Source organism: Patiria miniata, unplaced genomic scaffold (genome assembly GCF_015706575.1).
Source record: "Patiria miniata isolate m_02_andy unplaced genomic scaffold, ASM1570657v1 HiC_scaffold_6, whole genome shotgun sequence".
Taxonomy (NCBI): Eukaryota; Metazoa; Echinodermata; class Asteroidea; order Valvatida; family Asterinidae; genus Patiria; species Patiria miniata.
The window spans coordinates 25,680,524-25,702,361 of record NW_024037073.1 but is presented as its reverse complement, the minus strand read 5'-3'; the positions used below and the strand labels follow the sequence as shown (position 1 = coordinate 25,702,361).

Here is a 21,838-nt window from a genome sequence, read left to right as displayed (position 1 = left end):
ATTTGAAAAAATTTGATCAGAACATTAAAAGACGAAGGTCAGGGGTCATCGGTGTGTCAGCAACGTTTTCAGATAGCTCTGTGCTATCTTGTTTAAATCTGCTTTTTTAGCTTTTTTTCGTTTGCCATCTTAGTTTCTCTTGTTCATGAATGTATTCTTAACTGCTCCAAGTTTCGACTGAGCCGTGCATTTTTGCACTTTTAACTTTTCTTCGATGATATTTTCGCTGTTTTTGATGTGACCACCTGGATTCTTTTTGATGTTACATATGTGCATGCACCCTGTTTCGTCATCGGACTCGTACTCGTAGCAAGTGGAGTGGACCCCTTTTTACTTATGTGCACTTTGCACTTTTTAACTTTTTAACTTTTCTTCGATGATATTTTTACCATGGGTAACTTCAAAGTGCCATTCTTCATTATTTTTGGAACGTTTTTGTGTGTGATTCTGAAGCTGTTTTCGCCTATGGAGTTCAATGACACAGCCATCATCAACTCATTTGATCGATCCCACTGGTCATCTACCTTCCACCCGTATCACCCTGGGGTCACCAAGGACATGCCGGTGAGTTTGTTCCATGTTGCAAGGTTATCATCAAATTGCTACAAGTACAACTTTGCCGTCAAAAACTTTAATTTAACTGCACACATGAGCCTCCTTTTGCTTCTCTTGTCTGGGGACGTCAACACAAATCCCAGCCCCTATCAACCTAAGTATCCATGTGGGATTTGCAACAAAGCTGTCAAGTGGAAACAACGGGCAATAGAATGCGAAGAATGTAGCATATGGTTTCACTTTGATTGTTTGTCCATGAACAGTGCTACGTATGAAGTTTTAAACAACCATGAGTCCTACGCATGGGTGTGTTCCACTTGTGGTTTGCCAAACTTTGCCTCATCCCTTTTTGACTGTACCAAACAATTTGATCTGTCAAACTCGTTTGAGGCCTTAGCGGGTAGTAATGGTGGTGACTTGAGTATGGAGATTCCTGATACTGTGAACTACGGTCGTGGTGTGGGCAATCCCACCCATAGATCTAGCCCTAACCCTCGTTCAGCTAATGTCAGACAAAAGGTGACATGTAAACCCAAGACAAAATCCTTCAAGATTCTCAATGTAAATTGCCAAAGTGTGAGATCAAAACTTGACAGGTTCCATGTACTTCTTGAAACTGAAGATCCAGATATAGTTACCGGTACTGAATCATGGTTAAACAGCACCATTACTGGAGAAATTTTCCCAACGTCTTACCAGATATTCAGAAAGGATAGGCAGACAGGGGATTCTCACGGTGGCGTCTTCCTCGCTATCAAAAATATACTGATTGCTAATGAAGAGATTGATCTCCAAACTGACTGTGAAGGAATATGGGCTAGCATACGTGTTCATGGTGTCTCGCCACTGTATGTAGGTGCTTTCTATCGTCCCCCTACATCGGATGTGGAGTACATAAAAAATCTGGATTCTGCCCTCAGAAAAATCCCTCGTAATGCATCAATTTGGTTACTTGGGGATTTTAATCTCCCTGATGTGAACTGGGATCAGTATAAATTCAACCCTGGAGGGTCTTACGCTGGACAGAGTAAGACCATGATTGAAATTGCCCTTGACAACAACTTGAGTCAACAAGTAAAACAACCTACCAGACTCCATAACATACTGGACTTGTGCTTCACTAACTGCCCTTCCTTTGTGGAGAGTACCAATGTCATCCCAGGTGTAAGCGACCATGAAGCGGTTGTGGTTAACATACTAGTTAAACCAAAATTAGTTCGCCCAGCAAGAAGGAAGATACTGCTGTATGCCAAGGCCAATTATGCTGCTTTTGCCCGACTGTATTAAGGATTTCGACAACAAAATGACACCCGACTACGTTGCTCAGAAGGACGTGAATCAACTTGTGAATGAACTTGACCATGTCATTCAAGATTCCATTAGCAAATTTATTCCATCCAAAATGACATCAACCAAGTGGAAACTGCCTTGGATAAACTGTTCTATCAAAAGGGACATATGTAAGAAGAAGCGCCTGTACAGGAAAGCTAGACAACGTGATACACCCTCTGCATGGGACGCCTTCAAAAAACACCGTAGAACGACTGACCGCAAAATTCGGAAAGCCAAGAAAGAATACATCCATGATGTCATCGGCTGTAGTCTCCAAAGCAACAACACAAAACCATTCTGGAATTTCATCAAAGCCCAAAGGCAGCAGATGTTTGGAATCTCCACATTGACTGATTCATCTGGTGCCACTGTGATCTCTCCGATTGACAAGGCTAATGTGCTGAATGAACAGTTTAGTTCAGTTTTCACAAACGAAAACCTGGACAGTTTCCCTACATTACCAGACTTGGACATACCCGACATGCCAGAAATTCAAACACATCCAATTGGGGTAGAGAAATTACTGAAAGATCTGAAACCAAGCAAAGCACCAGGACCTGATGCCATACCTTCTAGAATCTTGAAAGAGTGCGCCTCTGCTTTTGCACCAGTTTATTCTAAGATCTTCCAAAAATCACTGGATACTGGATGTTTACCTAAAGCTTGGCTTGAAGCAAACTTCATGCCACTTTACAAGAAAGGTGATAGGAAAAATCCTGGTAATTACAGACCTGTGTCGTTGACGTCTATTCCATGTAAGATACTAGAACATATTTTATATCATCACATAATGATTCATCTCGACAAACATCAAGTACTGACGGATGCCCAACATGGTTTTCGCAGAGCTCGCTCTTGTGACACCCAGTTAGCTGCTGTGACCCACGACTTGGCTGGAATTCTTAACAATAAGAGTCAAGCTGACTTAATTGTAATGGACTTTAAGAAAGCATTTGACTCGGTGCCTCACCAACATCTTTTGAGGAAACTCCACAACATCGGCATCAGGAACAATGCTCTGAAATGGATTGACTCATTTCTCACTCAACGTCACCAGCAAGTTGTTTTGGAGGGCACTTCTTCAAACAAGTCGAAGGTCATTTCTGGGGTTCCACAGGGGACAGTGCTGGGTCCTCTCCTGTTTTTAGTATAACGATCTGCCACAGAACATCAAATCGCATGTGAGACTCTTTGCAGATGACTGTGTCATGTACCGGGAAATAAAAACTGCAGCAGACCCTTGCATTCTTCAACAGGACATCAACACACTTGAAAAATGGGGAAAAGATTGGCACATGTCATTCAATGCCTCCAAGTGTCACACCATGAAGATCACCCACAAGAAGAACTCAGTCAACTCCAGTTACAGTACCGCTCAGCATTAATAATTCCTGATAAACGGTAAACACATTCTTCGTCAATGGGGTTTCAGCTCTGCCCACTACGGAAGGCTGATTATTGGGGATTAAAAAACCACAAACGATCCTGCGGTCAAGCGGCCAGTTGACATCGTTATATTGCTGCAGTACACGTTGTTTTGTTTACCAATCAACCACAGGCAGATCTCGTTGCGGTAGTTCGTTTTTATGAGGTCGGCGAACGCTTCTTATCTGCGCTTAATCCTTAGCAAACACTGCGAGATAATAACATTGTTACCTGGAGTAATTCTGCACTCATACATGTACCAACAGGCCGCTACACTACAGTATGAGTATGATGAGTGGATACCGGTTTTCAGAACATTTCACGAAAACGTTCTACAGTATAGACTGTATAGTACGTACGTATCCATAGAGCGGTCTAAAAAACGACCTATATAGTATCATGCCGGGGGGGGGGGGGGGGGGGAAATCAGGCTTCTTTCTTTGAGAGGCCGCCTGGGTATTTTTTGGGGGGGGGGGAACACGAAAATGTTAGGAAAAAAAACATTTCCAGAGGCGAAATACAAATAAAGAAGAACTCAATCTTCTGCTAGTGTTGTCAAATATAGTGTCACTGTAACTTCAAAAATGTCACTTCAAGAAAGACATTTTCCAGGCCTGAGGAAGATCGTTTATTTGTATTTTGTACGTAACGTTCAAGCTCAGATTACCTTGTGACGCATACGTCTCCATAATGATCCTACCAAAAAAAATGTCAAAAAAAATTAAAAATACATTCCCTACCTACCATACCTACCATATTTTTGAACGCCATGAAAAAATAATCGGAAGCAGAACTATTTTGTTTGTTGCCTTCACAAATGTCCCCAAAGCGTCAGCATTCGAGAAAATAGTCACACCCTCTCTCACATGCAAGATTTTCTGGCTACGCAACCGGCAGTCTGGGACATCACAGGGGAGCCTCCCTAACAACAGTATCTCTAGGCAACCAGGTTGGAATGTGACAGTTTTGCTGCACTTGCGGCTCAGCCTAGCAAGGAATTCCAGCCATTGGCCATCAATATCCATTTGAGTGTGGAAGGCGTGTCATATTCATGAAAGCATAAATGGTCCGTGAAGAAAGCAACCAATGGCGTATTTATTTGCCGGGACCGGCTCATTTAATTGGCTGAGACTGTTCATCAGACACCGTCCTCAAAGTTCGGCGGCGCCTTTTAAATGATGCCAAATAGATCTTTGTAACAACAACGAATATGTGTTGTATCAATTTGAACAATGCGGCTATCAATCATTCTGCGGGGAAGTTTTTTTTTTGTTATATTTTATCTGGGCATTTTTTCAAAGGCCATGAAAACTTTGGAAAAAAAAATGAGGGAAACTGAAATTTCACCCAGGCCGGTTTTGTGAATATGCACATGGCAAATTAACGAGTAAGATAGGGATATTCCAAGTCCCAAAATGAGTCATTAAATGCAGAGAGACCTCCATGTCTTTTTTGATATTATTCTTCGTTTAAAAAAACCCATAACATTGCCTACATTATTTTGTGTAGATGTTACTCTAGAATATATTTTTCACGTTCAGTATTAATAAAAGTTCAAGGGCTGTTCAGTGTTGATAATCTTGATTTTATTCCTTTAAAAATAATAAAAACTAAGCATAATTCGTATACAATTTTCCCCAGGAATTCACAGGAGATTGAACTGACAGTTCAGAATTTAATGGGCTAAGATGTGGGGAAATCGTTTCATTTTAAAAAAAAGAAGAGAATCAGACAAATTGTATTAAATTAACTCCTTAAATGTATTCGGCGTCTCTTTCTCTGAGGTCGGGTGAATAAATGGGCATGGCCTATTATTTTTGGGTCCGCTCATAAGTCAGACGCCTCATAGGTCCGACGCCTCATAAGTCCGACAACGGAATAACGAGGCGTTTAATTTGTCGGACTTATGAGGCGTCGGACTTATGAGGCGTCGGACCTATGAAGCGGAATAAATACATTTTAGGCCTCATAAGTCCGACGCCTCAAAAGTCCGAAATTTCGGACTTATGAGGCGTCGGACCTATGAGGCGTCGGACTTATGATACGGCCCCATTATTTTGTGGTCTTTTTTATTTGACGAAAAAGAAGCCACATCTTAGGCCCAAAACAGAGTTCTGCTTCCGGTTTCTCGACTTACCCTATTTTGACGGCCCCTACCTACAAATGTACCCTATTTTTTTATGGGAAAAAATGAAGGAAAAAACACCCTAGAACCATTAATTCCTACCTTTTACCCTTGATTACGCGCAGACGCCTCCATAATAAAAATGGCAAAAAAAATTAAATTCCCTACCGATCAACCTTATTTTTGAATGGCATATAAATTGGATGCAGAACTTTTTTTGGGTTGTTGCCTTCACAAATGTCCCCAAAGCGTCAGCATTCGAGAAAATAGTCACACCCGCTCTCTCCCATGCAAGATTTTCTGGCTACGCAACCGGCAGTCTGGGACATCACAGGGGAGCCTCCCTAGCAACAGTATCTCTAGGCAACCAGGTTGGAGCGTGACATAACAGTGGGCATGCTGCACCTGCGGCTCAGCCTAGCAAGGAATTCCAGCCATTGGCCATCAATATCCGTTTGAGTGCGGAAGGCGCGTCATATTCATGAAAGCATAAATACCTCATTTAATTGGCTGAGACTGTTCATGGGACACCGTCCTCAAAGTTCGGCGGCGCCTTTAGCTGATGCCAAACTGATCCTTTGTATATAACGAGCAACAGATGTATTGTATCAATTTGAACAATGCGGCCATCAATCATTCTGCTGGGAAGGTTTTTTTTTAGATTTTATTTGGGCATTTTTTTCAAAGACCATAAAAACTTCAAACAGAAAATGAGGTAAACTGAAAGTTCACACGGGCCCCTTTTGTGAATATACACATGAAAAAATAACGAGTCGGGTAGGGATATTCCAAGTCCCAAAATAATTCATTAAATGCAGGGCCCTCCATGTGTTTATTTCGGGGCAAGACTTTCTTCTTCATTTAAACCCCCCATCGCCTCCCCCCCCAAAAGAAAACCCCACCCCACCTACATTATTCCGTGAAGGGTAGATGTTACTCTAGAATGTATTTTGACGTTCAATATAAAAGTCCAAGGGCTGTTGATAATCTTGATCTTATTCCTTTAAAATAAAAAAAAATAAGCATAATTCGTATTTACGTTTCCCCAGGAGTTCACAGAAGATTTAACTGAGAGTTCATAATTTAATGGGCTAGGACGTTGGAAATCGTTTTATTTTAAAATCAAGCGAATCAAATGGTATTAAATTAACCACTTGGTTGTATTCGGCGTCTCTCTATAAAATAAAATGGCATGGCCTTTTAATAGTTTTATTGTGTAAATATACTTTGACGTTCAGTATAAAAGTCCAAGGGCTGCTGATAATAATCGTGATGTTATTCCTGAAAATAACAAAATCTAAGTATCATAATTCGTATTAAATTTTCCACAGGAATCCACAGGAGATTTAACGAAGAGTTCGGAATTTAATGGGCTTGGACTTTTGAGTTGTGTTGGAAATCGCATTTTTATTGTAACAATCAAGAGATTTAGAACCAGACAAATTATATTAAATTAACCCCTTGAATGTATTCGGTGTCTCGCTCTCTCTCCGAGGCTATAGAAAATAAGACAAAAAAGTGCGGTATAAACCAGTCTGTGCATATACACGTACGGTAGCTATTCGCTATAGCGCAGAGCGCTAGCACGCGGTGCACTGTTTACTGGTCAGTCGGATTCAACGTCGTAAAAATGCCAAGAAAACACCAATGGAGAAGGAACATTTTTGCAAGTTTATTCACAGAGCTTGATCTCTCTTGTCTGTGTATGTATTTTCCGTGTTCAAGCGTTCATTTTGAGATGGCACTACTCGTACTTGGAGTGATACGATCCAGCGTGTTTCCCCAAAATTGTCCACAGTAAAAACGAGGTCTGTCGCCCGCTGGCCACACATGCATTCACTCATGAATTACGGAGTTTTGGCCAGTTTCCAGTCTTGACTAGCGTTAACTTTTTGTGGCATTTTTTGTATAGCTTTCGTAGTGCAATGGAAAAAGTTCAGTCTAAAACTCCGCATATAATTGAATACCCCATTCAATCAGCATTAAAAAAAAATGGCAAAACAAATATTCCGACCGACCGACCCTATTTTGGAAAAGCATGTAATCAGAAGCAGAAGTATTTTTTGGCCTTAATGGGAATGACGATTTTCTTCGTTTATTAAAAAAGAACATTACAACAACAACAGCGCACGGCCTATTATTTTGTTTTAATGATACTCTAGAATGTACTTTAGAATATATTTGATTGTTCGATTAAAAGACCAAGGGCTGTTGGTAATCTTGACCCTTATTCTTTTAAAAATAAGAAAAACTTTAGAACAATTCATATTAAATAAAATCACGAATTCGCAGGATTTAACGAGGAGTTCAGAATTTAATGGGCTAGGATGTAGGGAATTGTTTTGTTTCAAAAATCGAGAGGACCAGACAAATTTGTCTAGAATATATATTAAAAATATTCTTTGACGTTCAGTTAATGGTCCAAGGGATGCTGGTTACCTTGATATTATTTGTTAAGAAACTAAGCATAGTTCCTATTAAATGTTTCCCAGAAATCCACAGGATATTTAACGGAGAGTTCGTGTAGGTGTTTGTCGTTGTTTTACTTTAAAAAACGACCAAGCACATTTGTATACATGTTCCCCAATTACAGCCGGGGAATAAAATAGTGTCCTATATATTCTTGTCTGGAAAGCCATTTCGAGACGATGATTGACAGGCGAACTTCAAAACTTATACATTGTATATATCTTTGATGATAAGCGGCCTTGGAGGTACTTGCACCATACATCGGTCAGCATGCCTTCTTGTAGCTGGAAAGATCGTGGTCAAAAGTTGATACACAATAGCAGATAATTGACTCAAGGATTTTACGACTGCATTATCTAACCACAAGTGCGTGTACTGGAACAATAAAACGATGTGTAGGCTGCTGCAGGAGGGAACGTTGTTTATAGAATCCATGAACGAAGGCAGGAAGTTTACAACCTTAGCCTGACCGCAGACTGTTTACCAATCGGATAAGCATGCCGTTTTGTGGCCTTTCGTCCAAACGCAATGAGATTATCGGGAGGATTATAGGTAACCATTGGTTACCGTTAACCGGTGGTAGGTTTACAATGATCGGTACTGTATCACATGGGTAGTGCCAAACTTCTAGAGGTTAAACACCATCCCTACCTGGGGGTTGAACTCAGTAATGATCTCAAGTGGTCCACTCACATTGATCAGATCATCTCTAAAGCCAATCGTATGCTCGGGCTACTCAAGAGAAACATCCACCACTGCAACAGTAATACCAAGTCCATTGCGTATCACACACTAGTCAGACCAAGGCTAGAATATTGTTCCGCCATTTGGGATCCTCATCATGCGTCGGATAAAAAGAAATTAGAAAGCATTCAACACAGAGCAGCTAGATTTGTTATGCAAGACTACAGCAGGGAGTCAAGCATCTCAGCAATGATGAATAAACTCAAATGGGACACTCTTCAAGATCGAAGGACCAAAGTTCGATTAGTCACACTCTACAAAGAAACCCATGGGCTTACACCGAGTAATATGGAAGATTATCTGAACATCGTCAACTCATCAAGGGGGGTTTCTACTAGACAGACCGGACCTTTCTCATATAGAGTCATCACCACAAATAAGGACTGCTTTCGTTACTCAATTACCCAAAGACCATCCTAGAATGGAATCAACTTCACCCTAACATCCGCTCTTCACCTGACATTAAGACTTTCAAACTGGCACTGGACAACATTAACATTAAAGACCTGGCTTCCGAAACCCAATCAAGAATTTAGTTGCTGCACACCTGACCCTGACCAACGTACGTCGACAACCTTCTAGGTGTTTGTACGTTTATGGAACAGCAACAGAAACAGAACAGAAGCTACAAGCGATAAAGCGAAATCGGTAACGAAGCTCTTTGGACATGGTGTACATGTACATTTGTACAAGAACTGAATACTCTTGATTGTTTATGTGACCTAGAAAATAGGCGTGTATACAATGGCTGTAAATAAATGTAAATTAAAGGTATTGAAATGATTGGCCTTGGTGCCCCCTTGAGTTGGCCTTGGTGCCCTGTGGAATTTTGATGAGGGCAAGGCCAAAGTGGCCTGCCCCTTTTTTGCCCAAGATCGAGGCCTGCACTATGCGAATGTGCAGGTCAAATAGGAGAAAATTTGAAACTGTCTTGTGGGCATGAAGTCCCCATGATTAGTGTCACGTGTACAATCGGTAATCAAATTCCAGTAGGGCAACGAAACGGTTAATTAAGGTTCTGCGTGATAGCTGATGTAGTACTGTTGTCGTCAAACAGAGTCTAGTAGAAGGAACAAATGTTGGAGCCAAAACAAAAGTGTGTTCTTCTAGACAGTACACAAAATGTTTCAGTCGCGCGTATTGAAATAGATTCGCTGTATTTTGTAGGAATCGTGAATGCATTGTGTATGCCAAATCCATTGTACGATATTATAGGGAAACATAACAGGTGTTAGAGACCCACGTGATCCTGATCCCAGTTGGTCAGGTAAACCAAATGACACACCGGAACAGAAATGCCAAAGCCCTCGCGACGAGAAAACAGCTGCAGTTGAGACAAGAGCGCAAAAGCTAAAGAAAGTCACGAACTTGCGTCATCTTAAAGCTCCCGAAGTGCAAAATCTCTCCGAATCTCGTACGTAAATAATTAAAGCGCAACATGAACATCCGTTGTTGGAAAAGCTATTGACCCTCTGGGAAACAGGTCAAAGCCGACGAACGGGTAAGGATAACGAAACTAGGTATTTCGTCTCGGACGGATTACTCTACCATGAATTCGCTTCACCGTCGACAGAAAAAATTGCGTAATCACACAGTTAGTACTCCCAAAGAAAATGCACTCTATGGTATTGAAGCATGTACACAATTCCACCATGGCAGGGCATCTTGGTATCAAGAAAACAAAAGACCGCGTACTTGCAAATTTCTTTTGGCCAGGCGTGCAAGGCGACATCAGAAAATACTGCGTTTCCTGTGACATATGCCAAAGAACGGTCGCGAAAGGTCGTGTCGGCACGGTTACTCTACATGTAGGTAGAATACCTTTAATTGATACGCCGTTTAGACGAGTAGCCGTAGACTTGATAGGACCAATTCACATTCTGACTTTGGTCGACTATGCAACGCGCTATTCGGAAGCCGTAGCCCTATTGAAACAGAACGCGTAATGGAAGCGTTGTTTGAAATCTTCACTCCAATGATCTAAATGAAATGCTATCAGATATGGGCGCACAATTCACCTCCGATCTAATGAAAGAAATAGGCAGACTTATGTCAATGAAACAACTGCAAACTACACCCTACCATCCAATCTGTAATGGACTTGTTGAGAAATTCAACGGTACACTGAAACGAATGTTAAGGCGCATGTGCAGTGAGAGACCGCGTGATTGGGATCGGTATATCCCTGCGCTGTTGTTCGCGTATTGAGAATCTCCACAAGAGAGCACGGGCTACTCTCCCTTTGAGCTCATGTACAGTACGGTTGTTCAGTACGAGGTCCTCTTACTATCCTCAGAGAGTTATGGACTGGAGAAAAATTAGATAAAGAGGTAAAGACAACTTACCAGTATGTCATAGACTTGTGTGAACGGCTAGAGTCTACTTGCGAACTAGCTTGAGAAGAACTCGCGAAGTCCAGTACTAGCTATAAGAAATACTACGACGCGCGTACTTGAGATCAAAAGTTTGATACCGGTCACCAAGTATTAGTTGTCCTGCCAACTGACGTGAACAAATGACTCATGCAATGGAAAGGGCCATTTCCTGTATTACGAAAAGTTGCACAACACGAAAACTGTATTGAGTTGAACAGTAAGCCACACACATTTCACCCAAATCTCCTCAAAAAGTACATAGTTCGATTCACTCTGTTACCTTTCAGAACGGTAAATGCACCGGCTATTTTCATACGCATGATGAGAAAATTGCTGGAAAACATACAGCATGTCGTGAATTTCATTGATGATATTCTAATATAAACGGATACTTGGGAACAACACATCGAAACAATTCAAGATGTTTTGAACCCCTTGCGCAAGGCAAATTATGGCCGGATATGATTTCCTTGATTTTCTAGGGCACATTGTAGGAAACGGTGTTGTAAAGCCACAGACGGAAAAGATCACAAAAATCCTGAATGCATCTTGTCCACGAATGAAAAAGGAAGTTCGATCACTTATAAGCCTTGTTAATTACTACTGCAAATTCATTCCGAACTTTTCCGATCTGACTAAGAAAGGAAAACCAAATCATGTGAAATGGGAAGAGGCACAGGAACATGCATTGAGCACGCTGAAAGCGCCACTTGTGTCTGCGCCTATCTTGCATCTGCCAGATCACAGCAAATCTTACATTCTTGGTTCAGAAATACTTGGAAATGATCGTCTAGGCAAATGGATTACAAAACTGCATACTTATGTACACATTAAATGAGGTTTTTGTGTGCGTTTAAATGAGCATGTTTGTTTTTAAACTTTGTCTGTGTGAAAATATGTATACATGAATTGGCACAAACATCTACATTTGTACATTTGTACAGTATGACCCTACATTTTCCACTGCAGATATTTAAAGTGTGTTTAAAACAGATTTTGAGGTTTTTAGTTGATGAAGGGTTACGATGCTCCAGGCTTTAAAATACTTTTAAGAAAGTGCCAAGTTCCATATTCATGAGCAATACAGTGATGTCATGAGCTGGAACTTCAGTGTCACTGCTGTTTAAGGACGGAAAGTTACAAAGTGTTCTGGTTGAGGTTGATGTGACTGTTTGTTCATTGTGCACGAGGCACAGGCAGTCAGTCAGATACTTTAACAACAAACTGCAATGCAATGATTTTTAGTTTCACAAGTTACACAGAAAATCACAAAGCTGTAAATGTGAAATACCTAGAGCGATATCACAGCAACAGAAGAAACAACTATTAAAGTGTACGGGCATTGTAAAAAGTGCACTGGAAAAAAGATTACAACTTTCTACATGTACATGCAGTTTACCATTACTTTCATATAGACATGAGGCTAGGATATTTCCAGGTTTTAGTGAAATTCATCCAATTGCCTTTAAATTCTGTTAAACAAAATTACAAAAAGACCCTGAGAAATCTTCACCATGGAAAACATTATGAACTCTTAACAGAGCACAAACTGTATTATCATTATCGAGAGTTGAAAGCATAGAGAGCAAACTCACCGCAAATCCAAAATATCTTGGGAGGTTTTGGATCTCAATCTTGAAGATCTCTGAGGTGAAGTGCTGTTGCGTCAGATAGTGATAAGGATCCGTCATGGCAGCCCCAGTCATCGGTACGTCAGAGGTGCTGGTGGAATGGTTATCTTGTGGGTCAAGACCTGATGCACAAAAACAAACAAATTAAAAGACCAACTCCAATCAGAGAAAATAAGTTTACTTTGATTTTTTTTTAAGCATGAGATATTTGTAAGTTTAATTATGAGTTTTTAAGTGAGACACTGCACAACAAAATCAGTTCACACTGACAAACAGATCAATGAATTGCAAATTTTGAATAAGAAACATCCCAAAGTTGAATACTGTTAATATAGATGTACAACAATTGTACACAGTACCTGAAAAAAGATTAATGCTTTAAAATATGAACCTCATTGTAAAGTAAGAGATAAACCCATATATAAATATCTTAATTTGGACGGTTCCCAAAAATGACCAATTTCTACAAGCTGCTGTTGTGTGCGTAATTCAAAACTGCCAAGCACAAATAATGCTATGTACTATCACCATTCTGGTATTTGAACTAGTATGCTTTTCTGATACTTGATACTTTATTGATGCCTCATAATATTGTGATATATTTATTTGCCTTTTTTAATGGGCTTTGTATTAATCAACAAAAGAATGAATCAAATTAGGTTTCGCCCTGCACCGACGTATAAACACTGTATACTCAGTGTGGTACCTCCCGAGTGAAATTTGGAAAAAAATCACTCACGACGCAAAATTCCATCTTAAGCCGTGTCCGCACTGGATTTTTTTTTGGAAGGTTTTACCGAGACGATGGTAAAATGAGAAATGGTCAAATGTGACCACTGTCCGCACTTGGACTTTCGACACAGGAAATTTTACCCAGACCGTGTGGGAGAAGTGACCGAGCTGTCACAGTCACGTGCACAGGAAATAAAATGGCGATCACATTTTTTTTCAGCCCCCGATACGCACAGTATAATATTACACACACCATTAAAATGCACAATAAATCGTAACATACGATGTTATTTCATCTTGACACGATAAATCTTGACGAAAATGCCTACTATTCTGATGCATTTGTGATGGACGACATCGAAGCCATGCGGCAGCAGTTCCATCGGTAATCGCTGGTTCCCACCGCATGCTAACAGAATCAAAGCTATGATGTACACTGTAGGACCGGAACCAGGGACTGCGGCCTACGTACGGTGCCATGCAGACTACACGGCGTAACAGGACGAAATTGGATCGTAGAAAATACAAAACAAACATTGGTGGAGAAAAAGAATGACTGCAAAGTATTTCCCAGAAGGTGATCTTGATATTTTCTGTGAATGTATTCTCTGTTAAAATATATTTATAACAAGCTTTTACCGCTCGGACTTGACACACCGCAGCGTACGTGTTTCCACAAAATGTTCGGCCACATCACGTGTGGGATCGTGCTGTTTCTGTATGCATGATACTCGCACTCGGGCCGGATGTCACTTTCCTGAGCCACTTTTACCAACTCGCACTGTCCGCACTGGACTTATCGTCTCGGGAAAAGTGACCTGGTCAATTTTCCTGGGCGCGTGGTCAGTTTTCCTGGGCAGCAGTTGGCCAGTAAAAGTAACCGCTGGACTCAGGAAAAGTAACTAAGAGGAAAACGTCCTAGGCTGTCCGCACTGGACTTAAAACAGGAAAAGTACCCATAGTCTCGGTAAGTTTGACCAAAAAAAGTCCAGTGCGGACAGGGCTTTATAAAAGAATGAATGTTTTAAGATATGAATGGCTTTGTAAACTTTTCATTCATTCATCAGAAATTCACAAGTTTGACAGTTGAACAAAGGTTCAAGGACAGAGGAAACGACAGACGTGGCGGAGGTGTCTTTATCTTGGTTAAGGATGGTTTCTCAGCCATTGAACTTTCTGAAGATGGTTGTGAATTACTCTGGTGCCAACTACCGCTCAAGCCGAAAGGAGAGGACATCTTCATCTCTGCATATTATAGAGCCCCCGACTCCTACAGGCCAGAATCTCTAGAAAACCTAGACAGAAGTCTGAGTAAATTGCAGGCTCAGGTAAACTCCCCATTCATCATTCTTGGAGGAGACTTCAACATCCCGGGCATGCTTTGGAACTCAAGGACTGGTACATGTACTTTCTCTGCAAACGGTATTCAATCCAAAATTATCAACATCGAAGATGACTACAATCTCGAACAAAAGGCAAATTTTTCTACAAGGAGAGACCAAGTTACAGGAACAGATAACATCTTTGATTTGCTCTTCACCACACGTCCAACTCTGGTTTGTAATGTTTACAGCAACTCCGGAATTAGTGATCACGCAACAGTGTTAGCTGACATAAACATCACCGCACCTCGCTCTGTCAGGCCCCCTAGGAACATCTTCAAGTGGAATGACGTGGATGAATCCAAGCTGAAAAAATCTGTCCTCGAGCTTAAGACCGAATTCATGCAGTCATCTCCAGAAACCAGAACAGTTGAGGCAAATTGGAGTATTTTTAGGGACAGGCTGAAAACTAACGAATTAGTACCACAAAAACCAGTCCAGGGACATTCTAGACCCTCATGGCTCACTACTGTCCTAATCCGTTGCTGCAGGAAGAAAGAGCGCAGCTATGTGAAGGCAGTAACAAGCGGTCTACATTCAAACTTTTGCAAAAGCAAGTGAACAGCGAAATCCGAAGGGCTAAACGCACACATTTACAAGAAACTACATCTACAGGTAACCCCCAGAAATGTTGGCGCTACATAAACAGCACTCGTAAAGACAACACAGGGGTTCAGATTCTAAAACTCAACGGGAAAAATATCACATCTGACCAAGAAAAAGCTGAAACCCTACAAGATTAATTCTGTAGTGTTTTCAGCAGGGATGACACCGATGTGCAGCCAGTTCTACCACCGAGTCCCTACCCAGACTTGACAAACATCACCGTGTCTGTTAGAGGAGTCCTCAAGTTACTGACGTCGCTCAACTTGAAACTAGCTGCCAATGAAGTTGCCCCAGTACTCGCATTCATATTCCAACAATCACTTGACCTGGGTTCTCTTCCATCTGACTGGAAGAAAGCCAACGTAACACCCATTTTTAAGAAAGGCTCTCGTGCAGACCCGGCAAACTACAGACCTGTGTCGTTGACCTCTGTTTGCTTTAAGTTATTAGAGCACATCATTGATAGCCAATAAATGAAACACCTCCAGGAACACGACATCCTGAACGAAAACCGGCATGCTTTTCGTAAAGGCCTGTCCTGCAAATCCCAACTCGTAACAAATCACCACAGACATGGCAGTACTTGACTTCTCCAAAGCATTCGACATAGTTTCTCATCAAAAACTGGTCCAAACATTAGACTACTACGGGATAAGGGGAAAAACACAGAGATGGATCAGGGAATTCTTAACCAACAGGTCACAAAGAGTTGTGGTAAATGGAAAATCTTTGAAATGGCAAAGTGTCGACAGTGGCATACCACAAGGCACCGTGCTTGGCCCCCACCTGTTTTTACTTTTCATCAACAACATCAGCAAATCGGTGACTGGCACAACTCGCCTTTTCGCTGACGACTGCCTGTTATATCGGAAGATCTGCTCATCAACTGATGAACTGATGTTCCAAAAAGACCTGGACAACTTGGCTCACTGGGTGCAAACCTGGGGAATGAAATTTAACTCCAGCAAATGTAACATCATGTGAATCTCCGGGAAGCGGGCCCCCGGCAAAACTAACGACACCATGTTAGGATCCAACCTCGTAGAGAAAACCAACATGACATATTTGGGAATAATCATTCAGAATAACCTAAGTTGGAATCACCAAGCAGCACATGCCACTTCCAAAGCAAGTCGTATATTGAACTTCATCAAAATAAATTTTCATTCTGCATCCAGATCAGTCAAAGAAAAGCTGTACTTAGCAGTAGTCAGACCACACCTAGAATATGGCAGCATTGCTTGGAACCCTCACATAGCTAATAACATAACATTCCTGGAAAAAGTGCAACTGATGAGGGCTGCTCATTTCGTAATGCGAGATTGTTCCAGACTGAGCAGTGTGACCAACATGTTGACAACCCTAGGCTGGTCTTCACTGGAAGAGAGAAGGAAAATTAACGAACTTACCTACTTACCTACTAAAATAATACACAACATACATGTAGTTCACATTAACTCATCATCCATAGTCCCCAAACCAGCACCAGCTCGTAGAATTCACAACTACCAGTTCACAGAAATTGCAGCAAAGACAGACATCTATATGCAGTCATTCCTACCCAGAACTATCCGGAAATGGAACAAGCTCCCTCAAGACACCATAGACGCCCCAAACCACAACACCTTTAAGGATTTAATTTAGTTCCACTTCCCCAAGGCCTCCTTGCTAGACTTCCACATGGAGTATTCAGGATAACCACCAAGTACCAAGTACCAAGTAAAGGTGCAATTTTTTTTATGAAATTGAACCCTCATTCCCCCAATTTAAAAAACTTACCTGGAAAGCAACTAAACTATTTTGCAGCAAAATTAATTTCACTGGGTTAAAGTGTTAAGTTTCCAATAAGCAAGAATGGACAAAATCACATGAATGGGATTACACTTAGCTGACCTGGCAAAGGAGCAAACGTCTTCACCATGTAAAAGAATAACAAGTCACCTTTGGATTTGTCCTCCTCATCTTCATTGGGAATAGCATCCATAGTGATGGCCACATCTGTTGGCATCTTGACAACATCACCCTCTGTAACTGTGGTTGACGTTACCTCCCCAGTTGGGACATCATCAGAAGTTGGTCCCTGCTTCTCATCCATTTTGGTGTTACTACGTTGGACCAAAAACACACTGGAAATATAAAGAAACTGCACATACAGCAGTTGTATACTATTAAAAGCCATGACCAGTCAAGGGCGGATCCAGGGGGGGGGGGGGGCCAAAGGGGGCCATGGCCCCCCCCCCCCAAAACGAAACCAATTTTTTTTTTTTTTAATGTGACATTGCAATAAAGGCAGGCAATGAGTACACCACCATCTTTTCCTAAAAAAAAATTGGTTAAAGTGGTCAGAAATTGCCTCAGATCGCACCACAGAGCATCTAGAATCCAAAATTTTTCGGGGCCCTTAAGCGGGCCCCGAACCCCACGCCGTAATTTTTTGACCCACTTTTTGGGGGAACAAAATTTTTTTTTGGCCCCCCCCCAAAAATTGTGTTCTGGATCTGCCCTTATGACCAGTGGGATATCTAGGGGGAGGGTCAAAATTTGAAATCACAACGTGCACCTGAAAATAGTATGGTAACCATATCGTGTACATGTCTCTAGGCAGTGCGATGTATATGTGGATACCATACCAGTATGAGATGCGAGCTGTAAATGTCGCCACAACACGGCTGCGACGCGACGGTTCTATCTGAAAAGCCACCAAAATAATCATTTTAATCTCAACTAGGTTTGGATAATCGGGGAAAAGGACAATTTCAGTTGAGGCAATTTTTCATGGCCTCCGTCATTTTCTGACTGCTGGGGAAAAAATAGTTGGGGAAGAATTCCATACATATTGCATGCACATCACTAATATTTCCCCACAGTGACCTATCAGCCATCAGAAACGGATGACATGTTTAAAAGTCAAATTTAGCAGGGAAAATATTGAAACGTTTATGAAGAAAACACTTCAAATTTTTCAGACCAGTCTCCTAGGGTTTGTGCACCGGGTGTCAAGTGATGTCCAGATGTGGAACTCTTCCAATAGTTGTCCAAACATTTGGGACTCTCAATACTGTCTATGAGAGTCCCAAATATTAAGGTATTGAAAACTTGCAATACAAGATGGAGATGAGAAACTCCAGCTCCAATGCTCATCACGAATTTGACATGTAGAGCTGGAGGCACATCTAGTTTTTGTCCAGCAGTTGAAAATTGGCGGAGGCCTTGAAATTTGGCAAATACTAAAGTTTTCCCTTTTCCCCTATTATCCAAACCCAGATGAGATTAAGCTTACTTCAAACCATGCAGCAATCATTTACGAAGCATTTGGTCGACTTGAAACAGAATTATGCTTTCTAAGTAAGAGTTGAGGCTTCTCAACTAAGAGAATGGTTCTGAAAAGCACCAGAGGTATCAACTCGACGTTCCGGTCAGTATGCTCTGACTCTCTTCAGGAAAGACATTTCATTATTTATGCTTTATACTAAAATATGAAAAAAATTATGATTTTGGTGGCTTTTCTACCTTGTATACTGCATTGGGGCTGCTATTGATGACATGTATACATTCTTATGTTGTTTTCAGAAGAAAAATAAGATATGGCTTGATATAGACCCATGAACGTGGCTATATACATGTACATGTACATACATGTATGCACTCAATATTTTGTTATTGCTGCCAAGAAGTTTAAGTGATCATTTAAAGCTACAGTCCATCATTTGCAGCTATCCAAAACGATATTTAGTGTTGAATAACTACTTGGTTGAAAGATAGTAAGGGGACAAAAACTCCCTGTGAAATTATTTGTTCTGGCATGCGGTCATTGGGAAGAAATCAATGAAAGAAGGCCTTTCCAACGATGCATCTAAAGGCACATGGTTGGAAATTTCCGTTAGTAGTTCCTTTTTTTAGTTGGCGAAGTACGCGCAAGCGTTGACACGATGCACATGCTCGCGCGGTTGTTTTAATTCATCAGATCAGTGCGTGACATTGTGTAGCTGCAATTAGCTCAGTGAGAACGTGTCTCCAACACTGAAGCTGAGCTGAAACTTCATCAGGTTAGTTGTTCAGTACCCTTCTTTAGATTTTGAGCGTGTTTGTTGCTTCAAACGAATAAAATACACAATTTACAAATGATGGACTGTACCCTTTAGAGAATATTTGAAAACTTTTATTTTGTTTTCTTTAAGTACATTTTTCTTGGGGGGGTGGGGTGGTCCTTTTTTGTAAACAGAAGGATTATTGCTGCCAAGAAGCGTTAGTTAATTTACTTCAAGAATATTTGGAAACTTTTTTTATAATGCTTCAGTGCCCGATGCGCATTCTGTGTGCACCAGTACCAAGGTAGCAAGTTCAAAGCTTATGATGTTCTCATCCAGAACGAGCTTTAGCAAAGAATTAAACAGAGACAAAATAAGAGAAAGCAAATTTAAAGATTTACTTTCTCTAAATTTACTTTTTTTCAGTTGTGTCTTTACATAATCATTAATCTCATATTTTTAACAAACATTCGTTTCTTGACCTTTTTATATAGTTACCTGGGAAAGATTTCCATATACGAAGTTCACTCAACACCCTGTGTACAAACCCTATGAGATTGGACTGAAAAATTCTAAGTGTTTTCTAAGAAAATGCTTGTATTTTTTCAATGCTCAAATTGACTTTGATGACGAGAAATTGCTATCTGGGGGCTTGTTAGTCAATACAGAGGAAAATTAGTGAACTTCATATATGGAAATCTTTCCGTTACCTGAAAGTTCTTTAAAATATGGAAATAAATGTTGAGATGAATAGGAGAGAGTAACCATTTCATCTTCACATATGGTGACTGTCAAAGTAATTCCTGCATTCGTTTTCTTGCGAAGTCTAATAACCAAAATTAAAACACATATTACTAGAGCAGTCTGTACTTTTAATTGATTCAGTACGACTTGACTTACACGTAATGGAACGAGACGTCTTTATTGAAGGTACGAGTTGTCCAAGGTACGAGTTGGCATAATGATGTCACATTAAATGTATGAGTTGTCCAAGGTACGAGTTGCCCAAGGTACGAGATGATCTGTTTCCTTGCACATTGGAACAGCAATACTGGGTGATTTGGCAATAAATAGTTAATGCGGTACCCGCTGCTAAAGTTCAAATCAAACCGGCCAACAGATCCCGTTAGCTCGGTGGTCGAGTGGTAAGACACCTGCACTAGAAAGCACTGGACATCGTGGGTTCGAGTCCCACCGGCTTGATTTTTCCCAACTTTCACTCGGGAGGTAACAGACTGAGTATACAGTGTTTATACGTCGGTGAAGGGCAAAACCTAATTTGATCAATTCTAAAAGTTTACATTATCTTAAAGAAACCTAAAGGTATTTTTTTTTTTTTGCCAGAGGTAAACTTTTGAAATCACTAAATCCGACTTTTTGCCATAGGTAAACTTTCGAAATCACTGACTATGACTTTTTGAATTGACATCATCATCGATTCATGATGGACTGCAGACAAGCAATCGTTTCTCGGGCAGTGCAATGGTTCATCAGAAAACTGCAGGATCATCCGTAAAATCAAAAATAAAATAGCAAGAAATACACAGTTTGGTATGGAAATATATTTAGAGTGTAAAAATTCAGTTCGGTAATATTTGCAAGTAAGTCTCTAATGCCGTTGAAAAATGGCAAACTGCAACAATGTCACCGGGAACGGACGGCCACATTGGCCGGTCAGCACGGCACAGGAACCGTGTCATTTTGCAGTTTGCACAGTTGGCTAGGTTGACCATACGTACCGGCCCATGAACCTGGCAATGTGAATAATTTTTACGAAAATGCGTACCGAAGTTCCAGCGTTCCTTTCAGTAGAGCTAGGAAAATACTGAAGTATTAACTGAGAAAAACACTAAGAAATGTTCAGACCAGTCTCATAGGGTTTGTGCACAGGGTGGCAAGTTATGGCCATAATACAGTGTATGGGAATCTTTCCTTTGATGTTAATTGGGAAAGATTCCCATACCTGGCCATCACTTGTCACACTGTCACACTGTGCACAAACCCTATGGGACTGCTCTGAAAATTTGTAAGTGTTTTCTCGGTAAAAATTCAAAATTTGTCACTGCTAATTTAGACTTTTTAGGACAAAATATCACTTTCAGTCGGCTGATACAGATAGGCCTAGGTCATTTAGGGAAAAATTACGGCGATCATGAAGTGTAGGGCCCCTGTTTTGTTTCGGTCATATTGGAGTCAGAAGTGTTTTTTTTTATTGCTCAAAAATCACCTTTACAATCAAAGCAGTTTTTCCTCAGTTCTAATGACACCCGTTTTGCAATTTTGAAAGGATTTTTGGGATAGAAACCACGATTTTCCTGCGCGGTTTGTGCCTTGCGATTCAGCGCTCCGTGCGTGGCTATGGATGCCACGCTATACAATAAACGCAGTACGTCTATGACTTCTTGGACAAGTTGGACGTTTCACTAAATACTAT

General features: G+C 40.9%; 1 protein-coding gene across 1 annotated transcript in view; it reads right to left on the bottom strand.

Moving 5' to 3' along the window:
• Positions 1-21,838, bottom strand: part of LOC119742838 — a 30,327-nt gene that overhangs the window by 8,313 nt on the left and 176 nt on the right. The window contains exons 2-3 of the mRNA XM_038219037.1: positions 17,318-17,502; positions 12,621-12,778 (exon numbers count right to left, since the gene is read on the bottom strand). Of these exons, the coding sequence (XP_038074965.1) occupies positions 12,621-12,778; positions 17,318-17,471 (312 nt within the window). The 5' untranslated portion in view covers positions 17,472-17,502. The remainder of the gene's footprint in view (positions 1-12,620; positions 12,779-17,317; positions 17,503-21,838) is intronic.